Source organism: Pelecanus crispus, chromosome 8 (assembly GCF_030463565.1).
Source record: "Pelecanus crispus isolate bPelCri1 chromosome 8, bPelCri1.pri, whole genome shotgun sequence".
Classification (NCBI taxonomy): domain Eukaryota; kingdom Metazoa; phylum Chordata; class Aves; order Pelecaniformes; family Pelecanidae; genus Pelecanus; species Pelecanus crispus.
In genome coordinates, this window is record NC_134650.1 from 27322702 (window position 1) to 27345782 (window position 23081).

Here is a 23081-nt window from a genome sequence, read left to right on the forward strand (position 1 = left end):
TGCTTCTTGTTCTGTGTTGTTTGTCAGCATTTTCTTTCCTGCAAAGGATGGACGTGAAAGTGCAAATGCCCAGAGAGGGTTGAATAAGGACAGTCTGTATTTTTGAGTAAACATTAAGGTTTTTTGTCTTCAAGTATGGTATTTAAGAATTACAGTTTAGCAAGTAATGTCCAGTCTATCTTTGCACCTTTTTTGTTGTAAGAAGGAATTACTCCATTCCTATAGCAGCCATCCTCTGATCCTGTTTCATATATCTCAGTTGAGGCCATATAATGATAGTAATATTCAAATATTAGAATTGTACCATAGAGATAATGGTAAATTTTCCTGTATAGCTTCTTATGCCACATCCATTATCTTAGGGTTTGAGTGCCTTCCAGTTGTGCGCTAGTCTATGTGACTAGTATCTGCCAGTATCACAGAGTCCCTGGGGAGTAAGTGTGTGCGTAGTGGAGCAGAGCAAGAGCTCTTGAGGTGTCAGCACTGAAAATCTCCTGCTGTACATTTAGAACCTCAGATTACGGAGTTGTGTAACTTGTGATGCAATGTTGTACTTTCTGTGAAGTATTTCTTATGTCAGAACATTGAAACGCATTTCTGAAAACAGTGGAGGAAACAGAGACCAGAGCCTTGACCAAATCTACACTAGCTCATCCTTTTAATTTTGATGCTCTTGCTGCCTCAGCACTAACCAGTATAAATCGTGTCTTGACAACATTAACTTCTTAAAAGTCGCAAAGATGAGACTCTTCAGGTTTCTGCCCGACAGATGTCTTCCTTATCAGAGAATTTATGCCACGTGTGCTGGTTTTAACACAAATTTGTGTTCAATGGCATATCCATCCAGCAGCTCAGATAATCATTCTGTTTCACCACTTGCATGGTTAGAATTTCGATGTATTTACTTTTCCTCTGCGGTCTGCCCAAAGTTTCTCCATAGCCAAAAACCTCGTGTGAACAACGTGTAGTCTCTTTCTGGTACCCAAATGTGGGGTAACAGGAGACAGAAGAGGTCTCATAATGCGCCTTGCTGGAGCAGCTAGTGTGCTAATTTAACTTTTTTATGAAAGATGTTTGTGATGAGGACAGAACACCATGCTAGATGACTAGCTGTTACCTTCTTGACTTTTTTTGGTGTTATTTGAATGATGTGTGCATCTTATCCTGAAGACCTTAGTTGGATAAAAGATTGCATTGGTGTTTAAATAGTCACAGGAACACTTATTTTAAAGCCAATTAGTAAACAATTGGCAGATATGTTGGATATCACTAAGGGTTAAATATGCATCGAAGCATTTTAAGAATGCTTTTTAGAAATGGAAAAAATTATTCAAACCAACTGTTTTATTGCTATATTGGGAAGTTAGTGGTTTTGATCGTTCTTCTGTATGGTTTTTAATACTTATGCTGAAGGCATGCCATCAGACCAGTCTTACAGAAATGGTTTCAGTTGCTCATTATAAATCCCCTGCATCTTGGTGTCAGCTGGCCTCTGCTAACTACAGGGTAGTGTGGGCAGTCTCCGAAGGGGGTTCATCCTGTACCATTTTCTTTCACTGGGAGGATACTCTACCCTTAATTGGTTTAGTGGTGGACTTGGTAATGTTAGGTTAATGGTTGGACTGGATGATCTTAAAGGTCTTTTCCAACCTAAACGATTCTATGATCTATGATACAACGAAGGGACGGGGCACTGTGGGCCTGACAGGTTAGAGAGAGGTGATGGGGCCACGTTTCTTAGATGATAAGAGCCCATGGAAATGTGGTTAGGTATTCTGGAAACAGACCTTTCTGGTGACTTCTCTTTACACTTCTGATCTGCTTATGCTTTCTCATATACTCAGGTTTTTCTCTCTGTACTTAGCCTAGAGAGGTAAGCATGATTAAAGAGAGAAGTTACTTTTGCTGTGTTCACACTTCAGCAAATGGGAAAAATTATTTGAAAGTGCTTCCATGGTTCTTCCTCAAATTGCTGTTACTGTTTGGTTCTTTAGATTTTTCTTGAGCATTGGGATGAGGAGAGGTGTGCTACCTTCACCTGAAGGTAGTTGGTGGGATTGCGGTCTTAACACTCACTGAGTGATAAGAATTGAAAAAGATAACATGTCCTATGTAGTGAGGGAAAAAGTCAGACATAACAACAGTGATGCTAGTGGCTGCTCCATGAGCATTGTGTGTTTGAGAACAATTTCTTCTGTGTTTATGTATAAGCTTCATGTTTGTCACAGGTATATTGTACACACAGTCATCTATAGTGACTTGTTGGTTCACAGGAACTTGTTAAGCTGCAATAAATGCATTTTGTGTTGTAGCCCTTTAGCTCCTGCCTCAGTACCGCTGTCCCTGCCAGAATGTTGTTAACATACTTCTTTTTTTTTTCTCTCCCTTCTTTTGCAGTCTCTGCTTGTGACAGTCAGAACTGCTCATGTGATTTTACGGTGAGTACCTTATGTTTTGCAGGATGGTTGTTCAAGAAGGTAGTGCATATAGCATGTTGATTTAAGAGGTGTATGTAATTACCTTGTTGAATTGCAAATGCACGTTTGGAGATGGGCAAAGGTGGTTAACTTCAGCCTGTACTATTTTTAAGCATGAATTCTGCAATGCACAGATAGCTTTAGTGGGTGCTAATAGCTTGAGGCATGGATTAAAATGGATTGGTGCTGCTGTATGAGGGTTGATACATGCTACTTAATGTCATCCTACTGGGTTTCTTTTAAGATCTTAATGTCTAGAACTTTTGCTTTGAAAAAGTAGCATGCATGTGTATGTGTAATGTGCATGTGTATGCATATGTAGGACATGACATGTAGCACAGAACCTCTTTGTCTAGGTCACTGTTGGTATTTCAGGTCTGTCACCAAGCTGTAATGCCTCACCTGAGAAACACCTCATGTGCTGAAAACTGTGGGTCTGTAGTTACTATAATCCCAAGACTGGCTTTTGTTACATTCGGGAGTTTTTAGCAAATGCTACATCTTCTCTGTCAGCTGGTGGTATCTGTAATGCCAGTGTGGGATAACCATTGATTGCTTTTTGCCTTTTTAAAACATTGCTGTTTGAAACCAGTAACATTAAAAAAAAGGTCCCCTAGGAAAGCATCAAGTGTGGGCACTGGGCTTAGGAAGGGCAAAGAATCCATATCCAGAAGTTGTTTGAAAAATGGATAAAATAGTTTGAATGCTAGAGATGCTATTTAACAAAAAAGATAGAATAATGTTAGTTTCCCTGTTCTTGCAGATACGTAATTCATCTCTGGGATCTCAACCATGAAGGAACGTGGGAGGGCAAAGGCACTTACGTCTACTACACAGATTTTGTCATGGAGCTAACCTTGCTTTCACTGGACTTGATGCATCATATTCATATGCTGGTATGAAATACTGGACATAATGTTAAGCAAATAGACTGGCCTTAAAATAAAGGGTACTGGGTATACATATTTTACATATTTTTTTTCTTTGGTTATTTTAGGAACCAAATATTGCAGAGATGTTATTTAAATAAAGAGGAAAATGTAGTGTGGGAGTTTCTGGCATTCTTTCCTCCTGTGTAATTGGAGTCCTCACAAATAACTTTGTTATGGAGTATTAACTACTGTGTAATTATCTATTTAATAGGTGTTTCATTAGCTTTGTTATTGAGTATTATCAGGCTGAATTATTTTCCTTGGCAGCAGGGGACATTAAGCTGAACAGGACTGAATACAGTTTATCCTTATTCAGATATCCTTATTCTCTGCTGTGCTGCTTGAGTTGTATCTGAAGATGTAACGTGTGGTAATACCTGTGAACATGTGTGGTTAGTCTGAATGGTCTCAACAAAAGAAAAATTTGTCAGTGCTGGTTTCTTGATTTCTTTTTCTCTTAAGACCTGATGCAGTTTCTTGTGGTAGCCTCTTGCTTCCCGTGGTGTTTGTTTCTAATCACCATTCTGTTTTCTTTCCAAAGCTGTTTGGCAATATCTGGTTGTCAATGGCGAGCCTGGTGATTTTTATGCAGCTGCGCTACCTGTTTCACGAGGTTCAACGAAGAATTCGGCGGCACAAGAACTACCTGCGTGTGGTTGGAAACATGGAAGCTAGGTGAGCCCCTTATTTGCTCTGGGATCTTGATGTGGATGTTGGAGAAAGGATCCTGATGAAGAAGCTGGGATTCTTTGACATTCCTTTGATACACGATGGCATGGTGTAAACTGGAGAAATGCAGTCTTGCAAATCTAGCTCTTAAGTCTTTATACTTAGAGTATGTTTTTACCCATTTTATTTGTTACTAGGGACACCCTTTCTGGTTTTAACAGTTATGTAGAATTGACTTTTATAATAGCAGTATTACTGGCAATGTATTACTGGCAACAAGTGAACTCCCCTGTCTGGTATTTCTTCTGTATTCTCTTTTATACTACCCTGACGGGGTGACATAAGCTCTGCAGAGCTCTGCCTGTTTCAGATGTCAAATACTGGCTTTGGATGTGATAGAAATAAATGCTCTAAATTTCATTAGGCCATACTATTCAGTTACTGCCTGAAATGAAATCAAAATATTAATTAAAACCTGCTCAGTTTTAAGTATGTATTTATTAAACCTGAAGCCAATTCTAAACCGACTCTGTACTTGTAGTTCAGCTAAAAGCGCCTTGGGATTACTTTAGTCCATCCCCCTGTACTGAGGCAATATAGAGAAATCGAGAGGCCTGCTAAAACCTAGTATTGTGCCAAATACTACTGCATCTCTGATCCAATGTTTTCATAACTCAGCTATGTCCTTAATAATTTTAAGAACAACAGGGAGTTTTATTCTTTCTGTACATCACTGTACCATTTTCATTGTGGACTTCAGTGGGTTTGACTAGCTCTGGTGCCTGCTGCTGTAGTCCAGATGGAGAAGACTGACTCTAGAAATTCCTGAGGTTTTCTTTGTGAAAAGTCATTTAATGGCTGTAATATCAGGTTAAGAGCTGCATAATAAAGTTCATCCACACTGCATTGTTTCTTTTCATTAAGATACAGCCACTAAACCCCTTCAAGCTGCTTACAAAGCTGTTTGAGTTGCGAGTGTCTCGGACTTCTTGTCTGAGCGACTGATGTGTTTTTGTCATTCTCATTGTTCTGGAGGAACCACATTCTAGCTTCCTCCTGAAGCTGCCAATGGCAGCAAGCTCTCTGCATTTGTGTAGTTGATTTTCAGGTATATTCCACACCAGTAGTACTGTGAAATGTTGTTATACCACTCATCTCTACATTGTCTGTGTTTGGGTACTATGTAGTAGCTGCTTGCATGGTGCTGTAGTTCAAAAAAATAAAAAATCAAAGACAAATGGGGGTTGGCAAAATCTTGAGGCCAAAATTAGTCAGGCCATAAATGCTTATGATCCCAAGAAGACACCTTAATGGGTACAGCTATTAAAACTCATTTAGAAAAATGACATAAGCCAAATCCATACAGGTTATAATTTGAGGTCCTCAACCTAATGATCATACTTTTTGGAAGATACTAAGTCAAAGCTTTTTGAACCTAGGACGGATGCAGAGATGTGCCAAAGAAACGTGCCTGTAAGAAGGCATGGGAGGGACGCGTGTGTGTGTGTGTCTTCCTTTGCAGTGTGAATTTGAGTCATGGAAAAAGTAGCAAACCTGCTGGCACAGCTCTCCTAAGGAAAAGTTAACATGGAGGATAAGATTTCCTCAGTGTGGGATTCTCTAGACAGGAGGCCATGCTGAGCTGGTGCAGTTGTTACTTCTGTCTCTTTCTTCCTTGTAGGTTTGCAGTTGCAACACCAGAGGAGCTAGCAGTCAATAATGATGACTGTGCCATTTGCTGGGACTCCATGCAGTCTGCACGTAAACTCCCTTGCGGCCATCTCTTCCACAAGTACGTTTCTGGGGCTGGAGAGCACGCACCTGACTGTAGAAAGGAAGGGATAAATGAGCATGTCTGGAAGTTACAGCAGAATGACAAGTAGTGAACTTGTCACAGCAAAGCTATGATTGCTTACTGCCTGGGTCATCTTGGTCTGCCTGTAATAACAAAGTATAAGTTAATGTTCACTTCAGTCATTTTCATATTTGAGTTGTTTTACCTGGTTCTTTCCTTTTTCCCCCCAAACTGAGAGTATGCCTCTTGTCAACTAATGGATAGATAGTGTTAAGTTATGGTATCTCAATTGCAAGTCTGTACTCTACCTTGCTATGTAACTGCTTGGTAAAGCACAGTCTCTTCCCCCTTGCTTTATTCTATGCATCACCTCTTCCATGAGGGTGTGTTGATTTTCAGGTGAGGAAGAAAAATTGGGGTTAGATCCTTAAGTACCTTTCAGATACGAGCTTTAAAGAGGAAATGGGCAATGTTTTTATGTAGTGCATCCTTGCATGGTGATGAGTCTCCCCAAGGCAGTTGTGGAGGCCAGGTCTGATTATATGATTTCATGGGGACAATGAGTCCATCAGGGCTGTAAAAGAGGTTAACCAAATTAGCTGAAGAGGTCCCTAAGCAGCTGGTGATTGGAACTGGGAGGCTCTTGGCCAAAGGATCTCTATATACTGTTTCTTACACCCACTCAGTGAATAGTAGCAGATGCTTGTGGAGACAGCGTGCTGAGTTAGATGCACCTTTTCTTAAATGTTTTGTAGCAGTGCTTACAGTTTCATGCTTATGCTTGAAAATGAAAGGAGATATGGGGATTGAATCAGGAATTTCTGAAATGCATGTGATTAACATGCATGGTCAGTTAAATTGTCCCTGTGGTGTCTTATGAGCAAGTTACTTTCTGCAAACAGCTTTTTACTTTTCTGGTAACTGCCAAACCAGAGGTTATAATTTGTGTGCTAATTTGTTGTCATTTATGACAAACCTTGCCATAAATATTTATCTGTGTTCCAAGAAGTCTCTAATGAGATAATGTGCCTCCGTAGCAGCAAGTCCTCTTCCAATGCTACTGAAGGGTATGAATATTTAATCACCTACTGAGCACTTGAAGCCCAAGGTCTTCTCTTCAGAAAGTTGTTTTCTCTGTCTCTAAAAGGATCCTTTTGTATTTTTTTCTGAAGCTAAGTTACACTTACCTCCTTGGTGCATTTAGGGTGGGAACATGTTGCAGTGGGTGACTTAAGCTTGCATGTAAAACCAGATGTAATTAATAATCCTATTTACAACCTAAGAATGGTTTCTCTCCTCATAAAAGCCTGGTGATTTTGCCAACAGGCTAAACATTGTGTCCATTCTCAATTACATGGGATCTTTTTTCATAGCCATTTATTTGGAGTAGAAGAGAAGATGGCAGGGAAGATTCGCATTGCTGAGGTTCCTTCTGTGCCTAAATATTAAGGAAGTTTAATTGGAGTGGGTGTCTGAATCTTTCAGGCTCTGCTGAAACTCTCTCCTTTATCTTTTAGGAAGCAGTCAATTTCAAAAGAGTTGTTGCTCTGAAATGTTGCTGACCTTGACCTGTTGTTAGTCATCCTTCTACTGAGGTGTTGTAGGTGGCTGAGCCCTTTTGCCTGTGTGGTACAAAATGGGTATAACCACAGCTGGCTTACTGCAAGCTTTTAGGGCTTGGTGCTGATGCAGGCTGAAGAGGGTTTGTGTCCATTCTAGCATCAAAGTGGTTGAGCCATTGAGGAGCAGCAGCGTGGTGGTAGCGTGTGTCACTCCAGGTGTTTCACAAGTGACCTTCTGAGTACAACTGTAGCAGAGGTTTGAGCTTGCTATGTGCAGGGTGGTTTTGCTGTAGTAATGGAGATGAAGTTGGGCAGCATTGGCAGTGCTACCATGCTGGCTGTGCTGATGACCAAGGTGGTGGAAGATGGTAGATTTTTATTCTAGTGCTTTGGTTGTTTTTGGGAAACCCATCACTGTAATTTCTGAACACTGCGTATCCCTCCATTTAAATATGATGGAAAACATTTTGGCAATATGTCTATACACTACAGCTTCAGGAATTGTGCAGAGTGCTTGTATCCTTGACTTTGCTATAATCCTGCAATTAGGACTTTTTCCTTGCTTTGTCAACCCAAACCTGTGATCTGTGCTTTTACTCCATTTGCAAATACACAATTTGGGAAGCAGGTTTATTTGACTTTTTTGTATGTCTCTACCTTTCTAAAGTGTTTTGAGAGCTTCTGCTGCAAAAAAACCCACGCTGCAAGTGTAAAGTGCATTTTGTAGTATTGAGATGTGTTCAGTTCTGTGAAATTCAATTCTCCTATACTGAAAATTAGGTTTAACATGCCAACAAATACCGCAATTGGGTATCAGTCTGAATCAAAAAGTAGGCACAGCTCTGAGTGTTTAAACCTGCATTTCAAACACTTCTCACTTTCTGCAAGACAGCAAATGTTCAGAATTAAGTAAATACTGTAATGGCACAGCACTGGTTAGTATTAATAAATCTGTTTAGCGAGTTCCCAGAGTGGTGCTCACTTTGATGGTGATTTGGGTATTGATTTTTTGAAAAGATACTTGAAGACTTTGGAGGTGCCATTGCCACATCACACCGGCAGAACTGCTATGAAAATGTGTCAGCTTATTTTAAATATTTGTCCAGTTGTTTTTTGTCCTTTTTCAGTTGGGGATGGTGAGAGAAGAGAAATGCTTTGTTTCCCCTTCCAGGCAAAACTTGCTTGTTCTGAGTTAGAGGGACAACAAACTTGGAGAGTGTTTTAAGTTTGTGATAAATCTGCATGCTTGTTTATAAAAAGTGAACATTTGAGTATTTTCAGCTGAAATAAGAACCCTGTGCCAGGGTCATCAGGAGCTCATCAAGCATACCTCACAAACTGTCTCTGAGCAGTCCATGTGCATTTGTTGATATTCTGTACAGAATATGCTACAGCTGCTTGATGTACTTGTGATACTGATGTCTGGAAAAATGCTGCAAACTCACCATAATATTACTGTTTTCCTGTCAGCTCATGCCTGCGGTCCTGGCTGGAACAAGACACATCTTGCCCCACCTGCAGAATGTCTCTTAATATCACTGACAGCCATCATGTGAGGGAGGATCACCAAAGGGAAAATCTGGATGAGAACCTGGTCCCCGTGGCAGTAGCAGAAGGCAGACCACGCTTGAACCAGCACAATCACTTCTTCCACTTTGACGGTGAGCTGAGTGGATTTGACATCTGATGCTGTTGCCCAAATAAACGAAGGGAATAGCCTTCTGTAGAAGGGAATTCAGTCCATGTTCCAATTGAAATCTAAACTGTGCCTCTACTTGCATTTGTCAAACACGTATATGTTTCTTACAGTTCTTTTGAAAGAGCTGAGAAGTGTCTCTGAGGTTGTCCAGAGCTACAGAGATTTCTTGAAAGATTTTGTACAAGTGCTCTCTTTTCCTTGATTTGTTGTGGTTAGTAGCTTTAATGCTGGCATTTATTCATTGTGTGCCGTGTTGACCAACAGAATGGCAAATTCACGTGTCTTATTTTGTTACCAGGTGGCTGGGTAATCAGTGACAGTCAAAGAGGAAAAAAAACCTGTGGTGCGGTCTAAAAGTTGATCTTTCTCCTGTCCCTAGCTAATGTGAGGTTGTCAGAAGTCTATTTGCTACTCAAGTTGCAAGAAACTTGCAATGCTTGGTTAGGTGCAGAAGTCTGCAGAAGCTCATTCTTAGAAGGAATTATGTAACTGGAACAATTTTACGTGGGTTTTTTTTTTTTTTTCAGTGGTGCGTTATAAGTGCTCCCAAAGCAGATGTGATTTCAGACCATGATGAGTTCTGTGTGTGCAGACAAACTTGTTCTGAAAGAAACAATTTCTGTTGCTTATCTTCCAGATTTTTTTTTTTTTTATAGTTTTGGTATGGGTGTGTGCTTGTCTTCCACGGTTTTTCAGGTTTTTGATGGCAGTCTTGCTGCTTCTCAGTAGGTTACACTAGTGCAAATACTCAGCTTTGGGTTCTGTCCTTGTGGAGTTCCCATGATGTAGCTGAGATGCTGCAAACTTAGGTAGTGACCTATTCTTGTGGTGGTTTAGCCCCTGTCGGCAACCAAGCACCACACAGCTGCTCACGCACCCTCCCCCCGCCCCGGTGGGATGGGGGAGAGCATCAGAAGGGCAAAAGTAAGAAAACTCATGGGTTGATAGAAGAACAATTTAATAATTGAAATAAAATAATAATAATAGTAGTAATAAAAATTGTAATGAAAAGGAGAACGACGAGAGAGAGAAACAAAACCCAGGAAAAAAAAACCCAAGTGACACAACCATTCACCACCCGCAGACCGATGCCCAGCCAGTCCTGGAGCAGCAACCGCTGCCCCCCAGCCAACTCCCCCCAGTTTATATATTGAGCATGATGTCATATGACATGGAATAGCCCTTTGGTCAGTTTGGATCAACTATCTTGGCTATGCTCCCTCCCAGTTTCTTGTGCACCTGGCAGAGCATGGGAAGCTGAAAAGTCCTTGACTGGTGTAAGCAGTACTTAGCAACAACTAAACCATCAGTGTGTTATCAGCATTATTCTCATACTAAATCCAAAACACAGCACTATGTCAGCTACTAGGAAGAAAATTAACTCTATCCCAGCCGAAACCAGGAGAGTTCTTCATCTGTGCTGATGTTGCAATCTTTGGAGATTGTGGGAGGAGAATAATGGGCACAGAAGGGTCGGGCATTTCTGGGTACGCTGAGACTGGCTGACAGCTTCTTGCATGGCTCCCAATTTTGGGGTGCTTTAGGTCTCCAAAGGACATTTATATTTAGAATACCGCTCTCTTTTTTGGTAGCTTTCCTCCTCAGTGCTCTCCTGTGGCTTGGAGACCTGCAAAATTACTGTGGAGACAGGAGGAGAAGTGGCATAGAGCAAACCTGTGTTTATTTAAATGGAAAAGCAGAAGGAGGAGGGAGCCAGCCATGTGCCCTACTCTGTTGAGCCTAAGCACACAATTGCAGCAGTCACTTTGTTCGGTTACTCTGTGTCCCTTTGTAGTAGTATTTTCTCAGTGATATCAGCCACATATAGCTGACCCATTTTGGGACCAGATGCAGCATGTTTAGAAGTTGGCCTGTTTTTAGTAGAATTGCTGGAATTATTCATGTATTCCAGACTGAATTTGGCTCTGGATTTTTTTAATTTTCCCTGTAATGGGAACACTAGATCAAGAAAACAAGGATGTGTTGTTTTCTTGATCCTTTTCTGGCTCTCAGATTCTTAAGCCACGGTGACAGTGTGTTTGAAGAGAGTATTGGCAGTTACTGATTTACTCCAACCATCTCCATGTTTGGGAGACCTTAGAGATGGATTGTACTGCAGAACTCCCCATATGTACCTTGTGGAAATATGAAGACTTATATTAAATACATGTAGTACTTCACCTGCTGAGAACCTCATATTCTTGCCTGACTTTCTTGGTGATTTCTTATTCTTAGGCTCTCGAATTGCCAGCTGGCTGCCCAGTTTTTCAGTAGAAGTGATGCATACTACAAACATCCTTGGTATCACACAAGCCAGCAACTCCCAGCTTAATGCTATGGTAAGACTACTTTAATAGTTTGCACCTCAGCCTTCCTATTTGTGTTGTGGGTGGAAAAGAGGTACATGTAGATGGAGAACATAAGGGGGAAGGAAGTCAAAACAGTGTTCAGATGCTACATGAAAGCTGTTTTTTTGACTGAGAGAAGCTTTATTTTAGTGAAGTTAGGGCTATATGTTGGTTCAAATGTGCGAACATAAAAGAACAGGTCTGGAGGCAGGTAAATGAGGGAGAAAAATTACATGTTCTTTCTGTGTAGATAGGCAGACTTTTTCTCAGCTTGCTTAGTGCAACTTCTTTAGCTTTTTTCCAGTACTTATCTTCACTCACAACTTTGCAGTAGCCAAGGGTGTGAGTCTGTAACCAGAGAATTTTAGCTGTTGAGAGAGCTAACCAGAGAATTTAGCTGTTGGTCAAGTGGTAACCAATCAAACCCATTCTATTGCTTTTGATTTTTTTACTATTTATTTTTAATAGCACGAAGCTCCAAGGTAGCTCTTTCTGTTTGAGTGTCTTGTCAGTGTGAGATGGGGCTCTCTGTAGCACAGTCAACTCTTGCTGATTCATTATGATGATAGGAGTGTTGAGGATGAAATCCCAGGTTTGTTGATTTCATCCATAAACACTCTAATGTAGTACAAAAAGAGAAGGCTATGGCCTCATGAAACACACTTAATTCATTTAGTTTGAGAAGTGCTGTTTCCTTTGAGTTCTTAAAGCTACTGTGTGCTATAGTATGTTAATAAATGTTTATTCAGTGAGGTATCTCATGAAAGTGATGAGATTTTTCTGAATGTGAGATCTCTCCCGTAGCCTTCACTACTGTTTAAGCCTCAACAGGATAAGGCCACAATTTTGGGGGGTTTCAGGCAGGGTGGGCAGGGAGTGGTAAGGTGTTGGCAGATGATTTACTAGTTAACTATGTAGGAACTCTCCATCTAAGGTCAGTTTAGTTTTTTTTTACTGGACACAGTGACACAAACGGGCTTTTGTTAAGGATGAGTAATGATTTTTTTAGCAGTGTGTATTATTGAAAGTATAGTAGCAACTTCTGTTAAAATGCCTACTTTAATGGAAAGGCCCAGGTTAGCAAACTATTAAAGTGTTACACGTTTTTAATAGAAAATAAGTGAAATTCTCCTTTGTGTTACTGATAAAAACATAGGGAAGTATTTTGAGGGAAGGGCCAGAGGCTGAAATACTAAATCAGTTGTTTTGGTCACAGGTTAGTAGAATGGAGAGTTAGGTTTGCTGTGGTTACTTGTGTGTGAACTCACTGTCAGCTGGTGCGTAGTTTTTGCTTTGCTCTCAAAACTCCTTCCACCCTTCTTCTTGTTGTTGTTCTCATTCCTCCCCCCCCACCCTGTAACTTTCAGCATTAGTTGAAATATAGATTTTAATATTTAATGACATCTAGCTGTTGGACTCTAAAAGCGTTATTATTTGTCTGCCCTCTTACTTTTATCTATTTAATTTTGATACTATTTAAGTAACTTGAAATTCAGTAATAACAGTTCCCTGACAACTCAGTTTAATTTACTTGAGCTTTCAGACCCTATTAAACTGGTTTGTAGGCAGGGTGGCTGGAGAGAGTAGGTTATTAAAACTTATTGCGCTTGTCCTTACCAGTACCATTTTGGAACCTGTCTGGTACAAAGAAAAATTTTTTTTTTCCCCAGTGTTGATCTAACTTTCAGTCACTCGTGAATTTTGTATAGATCTTTACTAAAAAGGCTGTTATAAAAAGGGGGTTGGGAAGCTTTTGAAGCCTTTGTGCATCTACAAGCACTGTTCAGGAACCTAAATTTTCAGGACCATGTGGTGTCTCCATAGGAGCTGCAGTTTTGCTGTTGGCTTCAGTGGAGTCAAAGTATTGCCCTGTAAGTCAATGCCAGTATGGGTTTTCTTTCTCTTGTTTTTCTCTCTGCGTGTGGGTTATCATATCATAAACACCATCTTTGAGCTGTTCATTTTTTTTATCTCTTTCTGTTGAGATACTTACCAGCTAACTTTTATGTACTGCTGATACTGACCATATAAACCTTGTGTTCTCCAGGCCCATCAGATTCAGGAGATGTTCCCTCAAGTTCCCTATCATTTAGTTCTACAGGATCTGCAGCTAACCCGTTCCGTAGAGATCACCACTGACAACATCCTAGAAGGGCGCATCCAGGTACCTTTCCCCACACAGGTAAGTCATAAGACCATGGACCTAAAATGCCTGAATTTCTTTCTTAGCACAGAACTGAGCCTGTTAATAATGAGTGAGGGGAATGAGGTAAGTTGAAGTACTGGTGAATCCTACTTATCTTAATGCAATGTTACTCTTCAGATTTTAGCTATATGAAGATGTTGCAGTCGGAAGCGCCAAACCAGTTTTGGCAGTCTAGTGTATGTCATATCTCCATGTTGCAACATCTGACTCAATTGGAATGTCTCACAGTGGTGTGTGATTGAGGTATACGCATCTGTTCCTTGCTATGGCCCTTAGAAGAAGGCCTTTTAATGTATTAGGTTGGGTCTCAGGTGTGCTTTAGCAATCTGTGTTTGTAATACAGGGTATTTTCTTTATGAAGGAAAGTCGGAGTCTATCACCCATGCCCTGTAGCTTGCCCCTTACTGATGTGATTGGACTGCAGCATGAAGTGCTTGCCTGTACAGTCTCAAACACATTATATAGTGCCAAATTCTAGTAAAAAAAACCTCAGGATTTTTTTTTCTTTGTTTAAATCTCTGTAAATGCAGTATATTTGGTTATGTACCAAAATATATTGAAAATGTCCTAGCTAGACTAGAGACAAATATTTGCTCAGTTAAAGCAGCTCTTCTTGGTTGCTCTTGTGCAGAGCCTTTAGAACATTTCCAGTTGATTTCTCTGCTGACAGATAATTGAATTGTACCACTCAGGAAGGTTTTCTGCAAAGAAAGTAGTCGACAAAATGATGTCTTGTTCTTAATTAGTGATAGCAGATTTCAGTAAAGCAGTCTGGGGACAATGTTTCCACTAATAAGAATATTGAATTCTGGTTCTGCGCACATCAGATAGTTCTGTTATCTGGAGTCTGCGTGTGGGGAAGCAGAGAGAATTCTCTTTCAACACAGTGCATTCTGTTTACTGCTAACTTATCTGTTTCTAAATTGAGCATAACACATGACGTTGCAGAGGGCAGAGTGAATGTGTTCAAAGATCTTGTTTTTGTTTTGCCATTTCACACACTGTATTAAACCCATGATGTTTGCATTTCAGCGTGCAGATAGTATTAGACCTGCATTGAACAGTTCTGTGGAACGGCACAGTACTGATCAGGAGGATACTGAAACTGTCACCCAGGTAATTTGGCATAAAAATGGGCAAAAAGCACAATTAGAAGCTGCATGGAAACATAAGTGCATTTGGTTCTGTACCAGGTCAGATTGGTGGCAGCCCTTCCTTGCATTTTGCAGCAGAACTAACACTGTCAGGCAACTGAAGTAAGACTTCAGCATGGTGCTCCTGTAAAGAATTCTGTGTGCTTTTCTTTTTCCTCCTTGAAGGAGAGTTCTCTCAAGTGATACAAAAACCAGAAAAAGATCATGTCTCTGTTCCCATCTGGTCAGGCTCATGCCCATCTGTGGAATATGAAGAGCAGGATGCTTTGCTCTTTCCCTTCCTCTTCCCATTCCCATTCTGTAAGTCTCCAGACACTTCCCTTAAAACGAATAGTATTTCTCTTCTGGGTATAAGAATTCTTTTGTGTTCTGGAGGAAGCACTTGGAGACATGGAGAGCTTGGTGTGAATGGAGTGGGATACAAACGGGACCAAGACATAATAGCCCTTTTACATATAAAGCACAATAATGGTTTTTGCTGTTCTTCACTAAGGGCTTTATTAAGCACCATGTGCTAGCTAAAACGTGGCAGGAAGAAAAAAAAATAAGCCTGTGAGTAGAATAAGGTCTCATTCCACTTTTGTTTTCCCTGACTGTAGTAGCAAAATCGTGAAGGTTTCTGTTTTATAAACCTCCCTTTGCACTGGCTTAGAAAGAGAGTGAATTTGTGAGGTGTGTGACCTTCTGCCTCTGCAGCCCTTTAATAACGTGAATAGCCAACCTGTTACTCACCTGAAACTGAACTGTGGCAGTTCCCTCATTAGCAGGTTGCAAGACAGAAGAAACTTTGATTTGGTTTGATACTGCAGTTGAGGCTGAAGAAGAGGTGGTGGGGATTGGTACAGGTTTTTGATAAGAGCCTGGGGTAGGAGGCGCAGAACTGCGGGAATGAAGATCTTGACCTGGGTCTAGCAACTCTTCAGTAACTTTTTGGGTTAACTTGAAGGTTTTGCTGGCATTTTCCCTGTTCTTTATGCGTAAAACCTCTGTTTCTACAAATGGTGTCTAAATAGTTTTCCTTAGCTTGGTACCGGCTTCAAATCCCGCTTTGAATGACTGCGTTGCTGTTCACCTTCCTTCTCCTGCTTGGTGCTACCTGTATCTTTGTCCTTCCTTCTGCAGAACTTGAAAAACCTGGGAGTGGTGTTCATACGTCATGTCATTGAGCAGGTGCTTTCTAATAGTGATGTATTCTTGCTTTGAATTACAGTCAAGCACTTTGCTCAATTGATGTATTGGAGCAAATGGTGGTTTGGATGGAGAATGTAGTTTTGTTTTGTAGAATAGCACAGTGATAGCCTGGAGATATGTGAACAGTTGCAAATTTCCCGCAGCTGAGTGAGCCTGCTGGTGGCTGCGTGTGTGGGATGAACTGATGGCCTCCGTGCAGGTTTTCCTGGATGGGTATTTACTATGCTAAATGGGATTCAAAGGCAAAGGCTGAAGTAGGAGACTGAGACTGCCATGCACTAAGAGAAGCTTGCTGCTGGGCAGTGTTGAGGAAGCTCCAGTTGCTGCTGTCCTCCTCCTGCCTCGTAAATGCTTTGTGCGTTTACTGTTAACTTTGGCTGGCTTCAGACAAGCTGATCACCCTTGTTACATAGCCACAGAGATCCACCTAGGAGCCAAGCTTGCTTACCTCCTTGCTATTAATACTGTTTCTGTTGTGGAGAGAAGACCTGGGAGCCTAGGGGCATCCTTCCTCCAGGAAACTCCTGTGACTTTTGTGTCTCTTTGATTTTGATTTCAGTTTTTAACTGAGTACATGGCATATTATAGATGTTCTCTTTCTTCTTGCCAGAAGAATATGTTGCTGTAGTCAGTCAAACTCTTGTCTGTGTGGAAAGGTCTAGCAGCAAACAAGCTACTTCAGTGGGTTGTGCTTGATTTTTAAGAAGCTTTTTAAATGCAAGTGGGAAGGGACATCATCAGCCATCATCATCTCCTCTGGGTGAGACTTGAATTTCCAAATAATGGATAGATATTACTTCACACTTTATGATGTGGTCCCTGAGAAAGACTGGCAGCTCTAGTTGCTTTGTGCTGCAGCCTTGGAGTAAGTTTTACAAGCTTTCCATTTCTTTTCTTCTCTTTTTTTAAATCAACACACCCACTGAGAATCTTTATAGATCTCCAACAGCAAGTGGTAGACCCATTGGAGTTCTGCTTGTTGGCAATAACATTTCTTAGGGGAGCTACTGTGCTCAAATAAAAGCACCATTCTTCATGCGTAGCATAGGTTTTCCTCTGTGCCATACGTCATATTCTAACTTAATTCTATCTAGAATTCAAAGATCTTAAGATAGAGATAATGACTGATTCCCCGCCCCAAAAGGTAGCTTATGGTTTTGGGGTGTCAGTGCTGACATAATGTAAGGTTAGTTTAGAGACATCTCTGACCACCATCATGGCATAAATCATGTTAAAGGTTTGTGAGATAATGCTCTAAACATTGACTGCTTCTAACAGTCCTGGCCTGTACCCTTAGCAAGATGCTGTGCACATACTTTTCTCCAGTTGTGCATTGAAATGCTAATGCTTCCAGCATTGTGCATAATGCTTTACATGCTCATTCTCCATCCCTATCACATTTGCCCTCCCTCCCCCCTTTTCTGACTCTGCTGTTACTCCCTATAAAGAACAGATCCCAGAGCAGCTATAGCTACTTTCTGCAATCTTATATTTTCATGTGCTAAAATGTATTTAAAGATTATCCTTTAAAATTTTTTGTGTGTTTGTTTATCTGTTTCTGTAATCCTGGGTGGAGATGGGTAGGACTGCTCAGACCTAACTAGTAAGCTGCTGGCATAAACTGAAGCTTACCTGGTGCAGCTCTTGCCGCCCCCCCCCTTGACAATCCAGTTTATTGTCATTGCTTAAATACTTGGTGACTCTAGAGACGCTTCTGAGGCATCCCATGGCTTTCATGAAACTCTCTCTTTTTCTCTTGCAGCCTGAAGGAGGAGTAGTTTCTGTAGCGTATGGGTTTCTGCATCTGAGATCTGCTGTCATACTGAGGCTTGTCATAACCTTTACTGCAATTAGTTTTGATATTTTTGACTGTAAAACCTCCTCAGCAACCACTTTTGTGTTCAAATAGAACAGACTCTGGGTATTGATTTTTGCATCTCTCTAACGTTACGAGAAACAAAGCTTAGGTGAGCTAGCTTGCATCTTCTGATGGCCCAGGGGGAAAAAAAAAAGGTATCTTGTCTGAACATCAACCATAATGAATGCCCTCCTCACTGCTTTACCCAGCAGAGCTTCCCTTTTCTTTGTCCACCTGTGTGGTAATGGGAAGCAGCAGTTGGGTTGCTCCATACCTGTTGTTCTGGGTCTGGTGAGGTCGTCTTGGCCCTGGGTAAAATCTGTGAGATCATTCTGTGGAGCTCTCACTTCCTCCTCTTGGATGTGGTGTTGCTTTGAGGCAGTCCTACAGCACCCCATCGTGTTATCCTAATGCATTAGTGTGCGTGATACGGGGAGCCCTTCCCCAGCATGCTGGAATTTTGGGGTTTTGCTGAAATAGGCTAAAGATGTATTTGTGTTTGAGGTCACAGTGTTTGTACTGCTCTGGCTTGTGTGCTGGCATTCCTGCTTGGTTCACCTAGTTGACGGGAAGCGACATTTGTCTTGGTTTTCGCTCTGTGAAGGCGTTGCGTCGGGGAGATGGTGTTACCGGTACATCTCTAGGGCTTTGGAATGACAGCTTGTTTTGCACACCAGCTGCCGAAACCTGTGCATTGCAGGCTGTAATGCTGCTGAGTCCAGGCTGTTGGGACTTGGGCAGCAGTCCCCCGCGGTGTCTGCGTCACCGGCTGTCGAGGCTCCTGCGGTGGGTATACCAAAGGCCCAAAACTAGGCGGTAGGAGCTAACTTGGCTAATACCTCTCTAATGCATCCTACTTGTTTGAGTAATCCTCTGGGATACCGAATGATGGCTAAACCCTTAAGCCATTCATTGAGGTGATTTGTTTCTTGATGCTACCACCCTTAGTAACATCTTGCTTTTCCATCACAGAGCTGATCTGATCGTATATGACAGGATGTGAGCAGGATATGCTGTTTCACCTATGCTAGTTCACCAGCGTCATCATTCATCAGCTCAATTTTCACGTTAGTGTTGTCGGCCAGCTGTCAAGGGTGAAGAGGTGCTTTGTGCGGGGCTGCCAGTTTCTTTTATTGACACACTGTGCTTGGGACAGTTGCCAGCCTTGCTCCAGCAGCCCGAATACATGATAATTTGAGTGCTGCAGAACCCGGTGAACCGAAGCCTCATAAATTCCCTTCTTAAGCACGTGTCCTTTTTGCAAATACATTTGCTACTCTTTCCTCAGTATATGGATTTCAGCTTTTTAAACTCTTTACTGTTGCATTGCTTGTCAAGTCAGCTGCAAAATCTGACTGTTTCAAATGCCCCATTTTCATAGAGCATTAATTATGAGTAATTAATGTTTGAGATTACTTTCAAACGTGGCATAAAAGATACAGTGTTATAGAATACAGGCTTTTTGAACATGTTTTGAAATAGCTCTGCTCTATATTTTGGCTGGGGTTTTCAAAGGAGCCCAAGGGAACTGGGTACAGCAGGTGAGAGTCTAGTTTCTTCTAATGCCTCAGAAAATGACAGTTCTTTGTAGGTTGTTGATTTGATGCAAAGAAGCCCTGTTAGCAAATTTTGCAAAGACTTAACGACTTTTTTCCTTTCCTCGTAGACCGAAAGAGTGCCACTTGAACTCAATTCAAGACTGGAAGAAGTAGTGGAATTCAGTGAAATGGAAGCAGAGCCTAGTGAAGCAGAAGATTTTGAGGCCAGGGGAAGTCGCTTTTCAAAGTCAGCTGATGAAAGGCAGCGTATGTTGGTTCAGCGGAAGGAGGACTTGTTGCAGCAAGCTCGAAAGTATGTTTCTTCCTAACGCTCCAGCCTGGCCACTCGGTTATAGTCCCCCAGAATGGGTTTCAAATGGATTATGACCACCCAGAGAGCATGGGTTGATGCAAAAAGTAGTAAGAGGAATGTATACATCTGCTAGCAGCAGGCTCAGGATGCTGTTTAAGACAACTGTCACTGATAAACCCAAGTCTGAAATAACGTCATGTGTCCCAACATGTACACAGCTTCCTAAGTGGTTGTTTGAAAGCTCTTTGAAATCAGAGGATGATTTCTCCAGCTTCAATGGGCTTTAGTTTGAGCCTATAATAAGTGAGAACGCATTACTCGTGTTGAGTCCTCTAGTCATCTTTAGCTTGTCTCCTGGCATAGGTGTCAGCCAACACTGCATGTGCTGTTACAGCTGCAATTAGTCAGGCACCACTCTTTCTAAATACAGAGCGAGCGTCCTAAGCACGAAGCAGCATAGACTTGCCAGATGACTGCTTCCTAAAGCATGCCAGAGGAGCTCATGACCAGCAAGTCAAGACCACTGAAGAGAGAATGACAAACTTTGTTTCTTTTAGCCCAATTAGTAACAGGTGTCATTTTTAACTTTTTTCACATGCGTTCCAGTTATGTTGGTGAACTTTACTAGCATCCGGTTGGTGATTAAAAGGAGAAGGAAAAGTGCCTTAGTGGTGTAGAGAAAACTCTTTAGCATTTGTAACAAATGTTGTCCCTTCTTTTGTATCACAGGGAGACTACCAAAAGGGTCTGCAAAAACTATGCTGACTTAACGCATCCTTTGGTGTTACCAGGCTACCTATGCTCCCCCCCTGCCCCCCTCCCCCCGAAATGCCTTCATAACTGGGGGTATGATACCTTTCTTTTAAGAGTTTGTCTATAAAGAGGCTTGCTCCTAGAATAATTGGGATGTTAATTCTGGCAGCTGCTTCCTTGTATTTTTGCTTTACCTTACACTTTGCAGCCCTAGTGCCTGTTCTGTCAAAGGCTTACTCATCATCGGGGAGTAACTTCTTGTGGTGGACACTGCCAGTGTCTTGCAAGTGGTGGGATATCAGACAGAGAGATTCAGTGACTGACCCGCCATCTCGGTGAATTGCTCTGAGTTAAGAGTAGCGCCCTCACCTTTCGAACTGTCTCCCTCCCATGGGCACAAGGATCTTGCACAAAAACTAAGAGCTTCTGCCAACTCTGCGAAGTCATATCGTAGGCTATCCAGGCTTTGGGGTTTTGAGTGCGTAGCTTGTGTACACTTCTATCCCTGCTTTCAGTGGATGTACCAGTGAAGTATTTTCCAGAGCCAAAATGAGGTGGGCTCTGCTCACGCATCTTTTCCTGTTTCCTCTTGCAGGCGTTATTTAAACAAAACCTCTGATGAGGAGTTGACCACAGAGAAGGCCTCTCCTCTGCCTGAGGGAGCATCTGCCGATCCCGTCACCCTGCGTCGCAGGACGCTCGCTGCTGCCGCCGAACGGAGACTTCAGATGCAGCAAAACTCTTAGCGCTCATTTCCCCTCCTTCCTCCTCCTCATGAGCAATGTTGAATAAATAAACGAAATATGAACCCCCCCTGCGCTTTCTATACCAGCAGGAAAGTGTCTCTTCAGAGTTCAGCTAGCTGTGCTGCTGAGCGAGCTGGCTGCCTCTCTGCTGTATAAAGCATGTGGTCTAATAATGTTTGGACAGCTGACAAATTAACCTTTTTTGTAATATTTTCTATGTAACGTTGGTCCCCTCCACAAACAAAAGGCAATTTCTAAACCACGGGCATGATTTCTGCAGCTAGCATGAGGTATTAGGCTGACTGCACAGCAGAGGCTGGGGAAAATGTGTTCTGAATTAGCAGCTGTGGGTGCAGGTCGTGGAGGGCACTGGCATGTTCAGCTCGAGATCAGGGAGAGTTACTCCGACAGGGAAGAAAGCTTAGAAATTTGCAGCAAACCCTGTGTTAGATGAGCAGGCGTCCACTCTTCAGTCCCTGTTTGTGTCGACAGTGAAGGGTGTTACTTAGGCCGGCTGGAAGGGCTGGGGTAGTATCGCTGGGAAGTCAGTTCTTAGACTGGATGGAAGTTGTCTAGCTACATAACGCAGAAAGAAATGAAATCATGAATTGTGCAGCGAAGCGCTGATTCATGTTGATTCCAGCAGCATAAAATAGTTTGTTTACCGTTGCTGGGCTCTTCTGCACTGGGCAGACGTCTGGCTCTGCTCACTCCCCAGGGCTGCGTTATTTTCCTTTGCCTTTTATGGCCAGAAACAAGTGAAAGACTGAGGGGAATCAAGTGAAGAGGGGGCATAAGGCAAGGTTACAGCCCCTGCAATTCAGTGTTACCATAAGCCAAGAGAGTACAATAGAAAAACCTGCCTGTTCTGGACTCCAGAGCAACAGGGGTGGGACTTCGTGGAGATAGCTCTGATGTCTTGCTTTTTATTTCATTTTTTAACCCCACAACTTCACCGTGAATTTATTCAGAAAGACTGGAGGAATTGGGGCAGCTGGACCTTAGGCTGGCTGCGGCCCAACCTGCTAACCTCTGATTTTTCTAAAGAACTTTTGACACGAGATCCACTTGGAGCCGCCGATGCTAGCTTGCATAGTTGAATTTTACATAGCAGTGACTTAATTTTTAAACTTCTGAAGCGTGAGTTATGGTATCACTGTCCTTTAGAAGGAGCCCAGTATTATCTAGAATTGTTGGTAACTTTTTTTTACTGTTGTTTTTTAGAACATTTGAAGGTGAATTTAATGAGAGGAGTTGCATTGATGTTTAGGTGAAAATAATTTATTTCAATAAAACTCTTTGGGAAGCCTTACCTTGCAATGCTATTAGTAAACCTCAAAGAATTTTTTTGAGATCTTTGGTTTTGCTCAGAGCACAGCTGTTTTGTTTTTATTGTTAAGAAAACCAAAAATAAAATCTTGGTCAGTGTTGGAAATTGTTTGGAAATTTCTGTAGTGTGACTTCTCATGTTCCTGGCGTGTGTCCGGTTTGTAAATGTAGCACCTGCACTTTGGTCCTCCTTCAGTTCCCCCTTTCTATCATGACGAAAGGGAGCACAGCTGCCTAACACCAGGTTTAGGAATATCTTCCCAAGCCTTGGGTTGCAGAGCAGTAATTGCTACTGGAATTCAGTTGTGCTGTGAACATGGAAATGGAAGAGAAACAGTGTCTCGAGGGACTGTAAAAATAAAGTGGGGTTTTGAACTGGCTGGCAGCATACAGAAGGGAGGAGAGCTATTGTATGTGTGAACAGTACAGAGTTTGGGTCTTTATTCAAGGAGCAGAGTCGACGTACCTCTGGAGGTGCAGATGGGAGAGGAGAAAACAGCACAAATCCTTC

At 41.9% G+C, this 23081-nt stretch overlaps 1 protein-coding gene across 3 annotated transcripts in view; it reads left to right on the forward strand.

Moving 5' to 3' along the window:
- The window catches only part of AMFR (autocrine motility factor receptor), a 37056-nt gene extending 14380 nt beyond the window's left edge, over positions 1–22676 (forward strand). The window contains exons 5-15 of one of the 3 annotated variants that reach the window (XM_075714791.1): positions 2398–2438; positions 3241–3373; positions 3951–4084; positions 5760–5870; positions 8906–9100; positions 10542–10559; positions 11308–11473; positions 13530–13664; positions 14721–14804; positions 19558–19742; positions 21091–22676. In XM_075714791.1, coding sequence (XP_075570906.1) covers positions 2398–2438; positions 3241–3373; positions 3951–4084; positions 5760–5870; positions 8906–9100; positions 10542–10559; positions 11308–11473; positions 13530–13664; positions 14721–14804; positions 19558–19742; positions 21091–21241 — 1353 coding nt within the window. In that variant the 3' untranslated portion in view covers positions 21242–22676. The remainder of the gene's footprint in view (positions 1–2397; positions 2439–3240; positions 3374–3950; positions 4085–5759; positions 5871–8905; positions 9101–10541; positions 10560–11307; positions 11474–13529; positions 13665–14720; positions 14805–19557; positions 19743–21090) is intronic. The other 2 variants (XM_075714792.1, XM_075714793.1) reach the window with 2 other exon arrangements.
- The last annotated feature ends 405 nt before the right edge of the window (positions 22677–23081 follow it).